At 44.3% G+C, this 12,132-nt stretch overlaps 1 protein-coding gene across 1 annotated transcript in view; it reads left to right on the forward strand.

The window, feature by feature from the left end:
• T265_10559 (hypothetical protein) overlaps positions 1-2,385 on the forward strand; it is a gene marked incomplete at both ends in the record, with an annotated part of 113,832 nt that extends 111,447 nt beyond the window's left edge. The window contains one exon of the mRNA XM_009176961.1: positions 1,769-2,385. Coding sequence (XP_009175225.1) covers positions 1,769-2,385 — 617 coding nt within the window. The remainder of the gene's footprint in view (positions 1-1,768) is intronic.
• Positions 2,386-12,132: the final 9,747 nt, after the last annotated feature.

Genomic DNA, 12,132 nt, shown 5'->3' on the forward strand with positions numbered 1-12,132 from the left:
CTTGCGAACTACTACAAATCTTTCTCGACAAGTGCCTGAATCATCATCTACATCATCTCCCTTGAAGGGAATTTCCCTGGAGGCTAACCGGATGTTATGCGGTATCCGTAAAATTACTCTCGAAGGGATAGTGTACAGCTGCTAGAACAAGCACGCACTTTGTCTCGGCTTTATTGAGGACGTAAAACGGTGCAGGGGTCCGGGCTAGCAGCCAGACGCATTGTTTATCATCACCTTTAACCAACCTTTAACCTATTAAATCAAGTCCTACTGTATAGACCAGTTCACATGTAACTGCGGAGCAATTTACATAGGCAGAACTGACTGGTATCTCGGTGTTTGAACAAAGAGCCACGTAAATCTCTGGGTACACAGCCAGATAGTAGTTCCAAGCCTGACAGCCAGCCACCACAATCATCGACTGGCGGAAATCTTTTGTCAGGGTTTACCAGGTTGGTATGATCTCGGCATTCACTCTNTTAGGGTTTACAAAGTTGGATTGATCTCGGCCTTCACTCTATCTATCGGAATTCACTGGTTTGGAAATCCTCCGGGGTCAGAGTGAGCGTCTTTCCTGCTCAGACGATTCTGGACCCAGCATGGGCTTTGTAACTACCTACCTTATAATGTGTTGGTCAGGATTTATCCCTGCTGCGGAACCACTAAAAATCCGTTTCTTACCTGCTGCTAGGTTGATGGTGGCCAGTCAATGCAAAGTATCCAAATCCACAAATCTCCGTCTCATTACTTCGTATAAATTACTGGATAGAAGAGTGTATCTTTCAGTACAGGGAGCACCCTCTCTCTTTTTGCGCACATCCGTTGTTGGAAATATTGTATGCTAACATTCTTTGATGCCAAGGAGTGTAATGCTCTTTCCAGAACAACTGATTACACCTAGGCTTTGGTTTGTACAACCGTCTGGGCTCCATGGAACTGCTCAGGCCTGAAGACCCGTCTGATGAACAGGTCTATTGACTAAGTGGAGATGACAGTTATTAAGGTAGTTGATGACTGAGTATGGCACAACAACAGATTTGCTTTAATTGATTTTATATTCAAGTCTGCTTGCCGCGTTACTGATCGTTAGTGAATGATGGATGGATATGTACTCTAAGTAAATTTTATGGATTTACGGCATTTCATACACACATGAGGCAGAGTACCATCAAACTGAAAGGGCGTTTGTGGCCAATTAAGTTTTGATATTCAATGTCGTTTATTTGCGTCGTGAGTGAACCGACTGTGTGTTCGCACTTCGACAATCAGCTCAGACTTTCCTATCTGATCACCACCGGGTTTGTATGCTATTCTAAACTTCAAGATATTACGTGAATTTCGAGTGCTTGATTGAACGGCATATCTTTCTTCGCTAACTGGTCACATACAAACACAGGTTGTTTGAGAACAACCACCATTGACCGTGTGTTGGTAAGTGCAACAAGTTCTTGTAGCTCAATGAAGAGATTTTTGGATTTTCCGACAAAAATACCCGAACACTACAGTGGTGGCAAAAATGGCGTTCAAGGTAACGCCTACAAAATGCGATGTTTTTCTAATCAGAATCTCCATCTAATTGATCAGTCCAAGGGCTCATTCGGAGCAGACTGTATTCGAAAGCAAATGTGAAATCAGAGTAGTTTTTTGTGGATTTCCAAACGAATGTGATGCGGTAATCAGTTCGAGTCCACCAAACACCTTCAACTTATACTGGTCTAGTGCTTCAGCTACTACTGATGCTAGTATATTACGCCTCTTTATTTGACAGGGCGACACTTCAAAGATATGGATTGGGATACTCTGTCTGCGCATCGTGCTAGATTACGTTCACGTCAGCGCGTCTTCAGCAACCTTGATCTTCAGGCACCTGGGTACCAAAACGTGGTCAGCCCGAAAAATTACCCAAGGATGGGGCGAGCAAAGAGTCCTAAATCGTACCTATCAGCCAGTAATACAAACCGGGTTGGAGCTAATCCCTACTGGGCTGAAGAGCCTGATGTAGCAAACCACCAGGTCGAGTCCGACGCGCTCAGTGACGCATCCCAGTACTCGCAACCTCAGGTTCAATCATCTGGCTTCGGTGCTCATAACTGGATGATTGCAAACCCGGACGACGGGGCAAGGATGTATACGGTAAACGAGCATATAACTCCAAGTGTTGGTCCTTCGTCAAGACGTGGTGAAACTCCAACAGTCTGCGTTGACTTGGCGCGAGATGCATTACCGCATAAAGTCCAAAATGATTCATTCAAATTTCCTCAGTTGCTGCAATCTCCAGGGGAAGAACTGCGACCTAGTAGGATTGGACACAGTTCCTCTTGGACCTTTTACTCAACTCCGCCCCCGGATCTACTAAATTCTGACTGTCAGCAGCCAAAAATCTAGTGCCCAATATGGAGACGTAAAGTTCTTCCCATTGTTTCCTGCATTTGTTTTTACTTCTTTGTGTATCAATTGTGAATGATGCTTAGTGATCACGGCGAGTGTTTTGTATCGTGCATTACAGATGTGATGTGCAAACAGAAGCCAGAGATCTCCTCAATGCCATGCGCGATGTAGGCCTTCTGTCCTTTCTCCCATGTTTTCCTCTCGGATTTAGGCCGCAGTGCAGATTTCATTACACAAGGAAGCTATCTAAAAGGTGTGATTCGTCAGTACGATTCTGTTTGACAAGAAAATCTGAAAACAGATATCAGATCAACTATCCACTTCGAGGTTTCATTGTCAACTTTATGACCCACTTCAATCCAAGGTAATTCAAGGTTTAATGGTCCAAAAAGCAGTTAACTTTACAACGATCATAGGGTGAACGTATATATACAAAGGGACGCAAAAATATGCGTAATGTTTGCTGAGTATCACATGGAGTTAAACAGTTCCAGATTCGGTTTGGACATAAGATATGCATCTAAATTGTCCTTGAAAGTGGTTAAACTCGGGGAATGTATAACATTGGGATGTAGGGAGTTCCAAATGAAACATACACGGACCGCAAAAAAGTTGCGTCGACAGTTCACCCTCGAGTGAGGTATCGCGAGCGAAAAGTCATGCCTCCTGCCCGTTCGTGGTCGACGTCGGACAAAAAGATTTTCCAGCGGATGGTTAGGTGTCTTCAGTATATTATATGTTAGAATTAGGTCTCCCCTGATGCGCCGATAGTAGAAGTCAAATAGGTTGAGACTGGCAATCCTGTCTTCGTATGGTTTATTTTGCAATCCAATTACCAGCTTCGTGGCTCGATGATATATTCGCTGTAGAAGAATTATGTCTTTTTGAAGCCATGGTGACCAAGCTTGTATAGCGTACTCCATGGTTGGTCGGATGTAGGTATTGATTACTCGGGGCAGTGCCAGTCGAGTGAAACGACCAAAAATCCGTTTTAGGAGCGACAGGACTTGTGAGGTCCTCTTGTAGACGGCTGTGCATTGCAAGGAGTTTTTTAAACAGCTGCTGACCCACACGCCAAGATCTTTTTCTTCACTAGTCCAAGAAAGTGGTTGTGGACCCAACGTATAGTTATATGCAAAGGGCTTCCCTACACGGAGCATTTTACATTTTTGGAGGTTAAACGGTAGTCTGTTTTTCAGTGACCAATCATAAAGTGTATCGAGATCTTTTTGTAATCGGTGACAGTCTTCAATGGTGCGTATGCTTGACCATATCTTGATATCGTCTGCGAATAAAGTGATTTTACTGCTCACGAGCTCAGGTATATCGTTTACGTATAATAAAAATAAAGTAGGCCCAAGAACAGAGCCTTGGGGTACTCCACTTGTAGCTGCAATTGGCTTGGACAGAGCGCCGTCAACACATACACGCGCGTCTCGGTCAGCCAAATAGATTTCAAGCCAAGCCAGCAGCTTTCCCGTAATACCATAATGCTCGAGTTTTTGCAACAATATGTTATGGTTCACGCGATCAAATGCCTTGGAGATGTCTAGATAGCATGCGTGAACGGGATTTCCATTGTCCACAGCTTGCGTCCAGTCGTCTAAGGTAATGAGGAGATTGGACAGACAGGATCTGTTTTTTCTGAAACCATGCTGGGCAGCCGAAAGCAATCCGTTTTCCTCTAAGTGTTTAATGATTTTGTTTGCCACCAGTCGCTCAAGCACTTTGGAGATCACCGGCAACAGAGTCACCGGCCGGTAGTTTGACACGACCGAACGATTACCTCCTTTGTATATGGGAGTGATAACGCCCTTCTTCCAGTCGTTGGGAACCACACCGTTATTTAGGGACGAATTGAATAACTCAGCGAGAGGTGTGCATAGGGAATGAGCACACTGCTTGAGGATAAATGGTGTTATCTGATCGGCACCGGGAGATTTTCTGTGATTTAGTTCAAGTAACGTTCGGAGTACACACTCTGGAGTCACAATTACTTCATGTAGGGAGGTGGGCGGTGAGGGAGACATAAACGACATTCGGCTTATGTATTCCTTCTGACAGTAAACAGTGGAATAGAACTCCGCCAGTTCTTCAGCTGCAGCTGACGCAGTGGCCGTCAGTCCATTAGGGGTATGCAGAGGTGAAATACCCGGTTTCACAGACGCCTTATTATTAATGATCCAATAGAGAAGCTTCGGATTTTTTTCCATTTTCTCTAAAAGCATTAGCTGGTAATCCTTTTTGTCGCTCGCGACCAGCGTGTTGACTTTATTTCTTAGTAACCGATATTTTTCCCATGTTGTTGTTGTTCGGTGACGTCGGTATTCAGCCCAGGCTGCATTTCGCTCCAGAATCCATTTTCGGGTTCTGCTTCGTAACTTAAAATCGAATCCCATCTGAGTATTCTTTGGAACGAAGTGGGAATGCAAACGTATTTTATTGACCAAGTTCCCCATGAAGCTAGACCATTGCTGGTGGACGTCTGGACCTTCTGAATACCAGTCCGTACAATGACTCAGGGTATTCGACAGTGCTTTCGTGTTCACTTTCCTGATCATTTTAAGCTCATCATTAGGTCTCACCGCCGAACAAACATAATCAAAAATGAGAACGACGTGATCACTCGATCCTAATGGACTTTCATATGCGATGTTTTCCACAACGTTCTCTTCGCCTGTTATGATGAGGTCCAGAATGGAAGGTATATCTGATCCTCTATACCGCGTGTTGCATGATATATGATTGTGAAAGTCAAGATCATGTGACGTCTCCTGGAAGGCACAATCGAGGGAATTTATCGGATTTGGTTGAGTCCGCAGCAAGTTTGGGAGATTGAAATCACCCATAATTAGTATCTTACTTTTATACCGGGAAGTCACGAGGCACGCTTCTCCATTTATGGTGTAATTGTGCAGTTCCTCCGCTGAAGGTGGTCGATAGATCACACCAACAACAGTCGTTTCCTGCTACCGTCTTTATCGAGCACCACAAGGTATCCGATAGTATCAAATCTTCATCAGTTAGCTCTTTGCACAATAGTTGCCTGCTATGGTAAATAGCTACACCACCTCCCCGAGAAATGCCATCCCGACGAAGAAGCGTCATTCCAGAATGAGAAGTTCGCTATCCGATAAGTGTGGCTGGAACCAAGCCTCGCTGATAGCAATCAAGTTTGGCAAATGCTTTTCACACAATCCAGGTAATTCTGGAATCTTGTTAGTCAAGCATTGCGCGTTCGTGTATAAACATTTAATGATGTTTATTGTCAGCAGTGTTGGGCAGTACGCAAGAGAATGTGCAGGTTGGGCGGTTATAGTTGTGCCGACCCTGGCAGAGTCGGCAGCTGGTTGTTTTTTTGAAGACTCAAGTGAATCCATACTGAATCGCTCGTTTATGATACTCTTAAACTGATTAGGCTGCACAAAATTGTGTTTTCTGAAGAAAATACACTGCGATATCTCAAATATCTTGCCAACTAAAACATGAGGCGGTCTGTGTGCAGCAAATTTATCTGAAGAATATCATACACGAGGGATCCACTGGTATTTAACCGAGTCTCCCGTTAAAACCAACTTGGTTTGCAAATGACTGTATTTTGCGATTATTCATCGGTTATTCTCGTGTAGATTCTAACTAGGATAGAACCGAAGGCCCACCAAAACCGCTAAAAACTACCATTTTTCTCGGGTGGCTAATAATCTCCTACATCTAAACTTCTCTAGTGTCAGTGTTAGATTTAAGCGAACAAGTCCATCAGTCGGCTACTAGTCTATTTCATGGTGTATATTTGCAGTAGGTCATGTCGTGATTTTTAAAATAGGGTGATTAGGGTAGCTACGGTCCAACCGATAAATTGACGTGGCCTGTGTGTAGTGCGAGTCTTACGCTTGTCCGATAGATTAGATCACCCGAGTCAAACCGTTGGAAATGATCACCACTAACAGGCTGTAGTATGAGTAAAATACGAGCCAGTACCTGTGCCGAGACAAATAAAATGAAATCATTCATTTTCGTCACACTTAGCGCACATTCCCTACTCGAGGCCGGTCAAGTGATCGGAAGGCTATGGTGCGTGGCTGAGTGGCACACATTTCAAGCAAAAACACATACTATCTCGAACCAGTGTCCACGGTAATGGACACAGTGAGAAACAGTAGAGGACCATTGAAAGGACAGGAAATCAGTGGAAACACTGTCGAGAACTTTGGTCCTCGTTTTTTTTCGGGCTAGCTAGATCTGAGAACTATCGGAGAAGTCAGTTTTCATCTTAAGCAAATCATGTACGAATTACGGGGACCATTAGCTAAATTTGCAGATGCGAGTGAGGTTTTGTCAAAGTATTCCATTTTCCGAAGTGGAGAAATCCTTGAACTGACTGGGGAGTCGAGAAGTGTATGGCTATACGTCATTTTAGTTGTGAGTGGTTGTGGGATTTGTAGGACGCACGCCCACATCACTCTCTTTTGAACAATCGTCCTTCTGTCCCGGCACAATCAATCTGGTGAATCCACACCAAAGGGTGGAACCACTGGACTCGAGTTTTACTCTTTTCAGAACTCATCAGTAGTGCATATTCTTACCTCCACAAACGCTCGCCTTAAATCCCCCTGCTTCAACAGGGACTCAAGCGGTGAACTGATTATGTTTTATGCGGCATCGTCACGAAATTCGCTCAACTTGAAATACGGTTCTAGTGCTCCATTGCATCTGTCTGCACGATGCTCATCACCACGTCTAGCCAGTCAGAAATTAGGAAGCCCTCATTGGTATGAATCATCAGGTGCGGTTGAAGGCGAATTTCCACCTTCCGTCAGCTTTTTGTAACAAATTATAAATGGATCAATCTATCCTTGCAAGTTCAAAGTGTCAGTAGACAATGAGACTAAGGCTGCCTATCTGACTGTGGTTACGCGCAGTTAGTACTCTTGTTTAATGTAACATTGTCTGTAGCGTGTGCATATGCACAGCTTAAGTTGGGCTATGCGCACATTCAAAGAAAAAAGGGCAAAACTAAGTGAATGAAAACCAGTGATTCTCAGGATTCATAATCAGGACACAAATTGTAGCCAAAAACATGGGTGTTTCCGGTAGTGCTGTCAGCTAATGTATACAAAAGCAAAGTTGTCCAGGCTCTTCCACAGCTTCTCCACGACAGCTGTCCCTGGTTCGACCCCTGAAGCCACTGGGTTGATGTTATGGTGCCGTTGTTCGTTCGTATCTCTATCAAACATATCGTCCCACTTTCGAACCGAAGCTAATTTTGGAACTCAGTTCGTCGGCTGCTATCAGCCACGAAAGCTAATCACGAGCTTGATTTCCGGGTCAATATCTGTGTTTTGATAACCGCAGCAGACGAGTCCACATGGCGCCCGCTTTGTTTCAGTTCCAAATGTAGACCAATATTTGTGCATGTATGTTACAAATTTGGCCGTGTAATCGATGCAATGCTCTGTCCTACGTGTGCATCTAACGCACAATATTTAATTCTTTGCGTTAGACAGAAAACCCTCTAATTCGGTAAGAGACAGTGAACTGAATGTTTGTATCCACTACACCTTGGGTTGGTTCCTTGGTAAACGGATGCCAATAACCTAATACATCCGGAGACCGTACTTTTACCTTAATTGGCGTTGAGTCACTGAATGTCAGGTCAGGAGTTGGTTTGGTGTGATCAGTGGAAGACCCCATCGTTTAAACATGCTCACATAAGTGCCACAACAGTTGAGGGTGAGTTGATAGATGATATAAGTAGCTAACGAAACTCAAGAGCACGCAAATGGCTCGATCTAGGAAATCACTAGTGCATGGCGGAAAAATGTAACCTAAATAGACTGTGGAATTTTGTCCAGCATTGGAGAACCTGCGATCTCATTTGAATAGCAGTCGTAAGAATTGTTCTAGTTGCTGCGTAGAGCACAATCTCCTCGGGTTTGACAACACCCAAAAATTTCGTCCCAAGGATTCATTTTCTACGGTGAGTTCTTCTAACGTGTCTTTCGGGAGAAATAATGCGTTTTACAGGATTTTAGATCACACTTTTTTCTGCTAAACCGTCGAGGTGGTCCAAGTTGTCTTCAATGCTTGGAAATTAAGCCAGTCAACTACACACACCGGGCCTCTGGTGTCCAAGTTATCTGTCAATTCAGCTGAAGCTGCGTCGGTACTTACCATAATAGAGCAAACTTATTCTGAAGTATTCACTGTGCACAGGTAGGTAGCAGTCAGCGAACCGGCAAATGGCCGATCACAAACCGATTCCATCGATTGTTAGACGTTCAGCAAACAGGTCAACCAGTGACTGGTACAAACTACTGAAACAGAGTGAGTCAATACTGGTTTATCGGTAAGTTCTACTACCCATAATATTGATGCAACCTCCCCAAAATTCCTCACTGGCTTACAGCAAGTACGTGGTCAGCTGGTGAAACGACAGACGCCAACGACGACAAACCAAATTTATGTGATAAACTCTAGGCGACTGAGGCTGATTTCTGGTTCTTGTACATGAAAAATGAAGAGTTTCTGGAAAGCTACGTTGATCCCACCGTTTTCAGATGAGCAAACAAGAATATTGGATGACTGTACTTCTGTGAGTGTCAGACATGTGGTACACAGGTCAGATATCGCACTGTGTGCACAGTGTCAGCCTAATCTTTCTGTAACGCCCCTCCGTTTGAGAACAAAGGGACTGGTCAGCGTTCTGAATAGTTTACAGCAATGACTCATCTTACTATGGACACATGTTGCCAACCTGACTCTGAAAGCTAAGCTGGATTATACTGTCTCAGCTGGTTGTCATCCATCTTACCTTCACTGATGCTGGTACTCCTGAATTTGATGTCTGCTTTCGTGTTTCGGACGTCGGTCGTATTTCTGCTGGAACATCGACTACTTGTCTTTTTAAGCTGCTTCTATTGGAAACCTGGTCTCAAGCAGATACACAGGTATAAACTGGAGGAAATGTGAAAGGTAGTAAGATTATGCGTTTGGACATCGCGACTTGGATAACGAACTATAAGGAAACAAATCACACATGAAACTATTAGTTAGCTGATCCACGGACAACCCGATGCAACCTCGGGATTGGGGTGAGAGCTACCTAATGAAGATAAATACTGCCAAAATCGATTGTTGCATTTTCAACCGCAGTAAGTTTCATACAGACAGCTTGTTGGCATCACGGACCTTGTGGTTGTGTGGAGCCTATACGCCAAAATGGCGACACCGATGAACCTCAGTATGCATGTAGCAACATCCAGAAGTCTATAATGGGGTACGAACTTACCCTCCGTAATCAACACTGGCAGCGAGACTAATGTGGCACACTCACTGGTGCCCGTCACAGAGTGGACTGTGGTCTGGCGGTTTGCGTGTCTTGGCTACCCATTGAGCTATACTGCAAAATGTCTGTGCGCAGCCCGCAGAGCCCATCCTAACAGGTTGATGAGTAGATACAGGTCTGGCGGACGCAATCACCCGGTTATTCAGGCTGGAAGTTGGAAGAAGTGTAGCAATCTGTCTCCTAAATTTGGTCTTTGGTCAGTCACCGCTGCCTCGCTGCGACGCTTTTGAACCAAAGGCTTTGGTTTAGACCTCTAGTGTTCCTGCTGTGTATGTCTGGGCGCCCCGTCAGTATGTGAGTTCGCATACAATCATACATCTTACAACCGAATATACCTGAATTCCACATCGGTCATCGAGTAGTAAGAGTAGCCAGGTCGTCTTAATCGCTGCATACAGCAGGCCAGGAAAACGGAACCTAGCGGATGCCATAGCCTCACATCTTCCCCTGTTATCCTTCCTCAACCAACCTTGCCTCACCCTTATGCGGATGCAGTCCTGAGCACATATTTCAATGCGTAATTGGGGCACATCATGCGAATTGCGATTTGGTGGCAAGCTCAGCTTACTTCAAAGGAGTGATGATAATGGTGGACTTCCTTTGCCCCTCTCTGCGGCCCACCAGTCTCTCCTCAACAGTACTGAATAAAGGCACAATGGACACTTTTGCATCACCTGGTGTCCTTTTGTGGCTAAGTTACCAGAAAGCAAGTGGCGGTCGGTGGTGGTTTGGACCATGTTCTTGTCGGATGTAGTTTCCCATTTACATTACCCCAGTGGATCTGAGAAGCAAACTTCCCGCTTAATAGTCGAAAGAATTTCTGAGCTATGGACTAAAAGATGTAAAATACCAGCAGTATAACGTCTTTAGAAGAAATTTCCCGTAACCAAGGAGAAATGAAGACCACCGTAATTGGCTCCGGATATTTGGCACTTGGCGTTTTCGAGAGTACAGATAGGCATTTCACTGGACCTCAGAACGGTCACTGTCACTCCTTAATACATGATGCTTTATTCTTTTAGAACAAGAGCATAATTCAGGTAGGTTCTCAAAAAATTTTGTACGATGATCGGGAGGAGTGGTGGAATCGACAGCTCAGGAAATTGAGGAGGCAAGTGCAGAGACGAATGCACAGCAGCTCTCCCACTACAAAACACGACCCAAGATACCGTCCTTCACTAATCCACTCAAAACTAATGGTGGGAATCTAAGATACGATAGAATATAGCATCCAGGGGGCCCGGCAGAAAATTTTCGGCAGTTTATTTGGCCAACCGCTTCTATATCTCTGTCTTCCATTCGATTCGGTCAGTTTGAGTCCTGATCTTCAAGTCCTCCGTCAACCGAAGGAATAATAATATGTATTTCTGACTCGAAGCATCACTTGAAGATAGTGGTACATCAATGTCTTGCCCTTAAATAGGCTATATGAAGTTAATTTGGAACAAAGACACGTTCCAGGCAACTGACACCAGTCAGTTATCATAGTTCTGCTTAAAAAGGGACAGCGTGACTGTTCCATCCGTAGAGATATCAGCCTGACGACTGTCATAACATGGCCATTGTCTTTCCTTATATTTTTTGCTCATCTCCGACATATGGTACGTAAATCCGAGAGCAGCATGGAAGGTCCCGACCCGGTAGGGGATACACCGATCATATCTTCAAATTACCCTAAATGCTTGAGCAGAGTCACATATATTGCAGCCCAACAACTGCGGTTCCCATAGACTTCAAAGGATACTCCGTGGGTAATTAGGCTCTTCTACATACACAAAACCAAAAACGAATGCCCCTGAATTTTGAAAATAACCTTTGTGTTCTTTATCTGTTCGTGTTATTTCTGACTCGAAGCATCACTTGAAGATAGTGGTACATCAATGTCTTGCCCTTAAATAGGCTATATGAAGTTAATTTGGAACAAAGACACGTTCCAGGCAACTGACACCAGTCAGTTATCATAGTTCTGCTTAAAAAGGGACAGCGTGACTGTCCCATCCGTAGAGATATCAGCCTGACGACTGTCATAACATGGCCATTGTCTTTCCTTATATTTTTTGCTCATCTCCGACATATGGTACGTAAATCCGAGAGCAGCATGGAAGGTCCCGACCCGGTAGGGGATACACCGATCATATCTTCAAATTACCCTAAATGCTTGAGCAGAGTCACATATATTGCAGCCCAACAACTGCGGTTCCCATAGACTTCAAAGGATACTCCGTGGGTAATTAGGCTCTTCTACATACACAAAACCAAAAACGAATGCCCCTGAATTTTGAAAATAACCTTTGTGTTCTTTATTCTGTTCGTGTAAAACATGATGGCGGAATGACTAGACGTTGCTTGACAAAGGACGGGATCAGGTAAGGCCGTCCAATTTCACTCCTTCCTCTCCG

This window comes from Opisthorchis viverrini (assembly GCF_000715545.1).
Source record: "Opisthorchis viverrini unplaced genomic scaffold opera_v5_384, whole genome shotgun sequence".
Lineage (NCBI taxonomy): Eukaryota > Metazoa > Platyhelminthes > Trematoda > Opisthorchiida > Opisthorchiidae > Opisthorchis > Opisthorchis viverrini.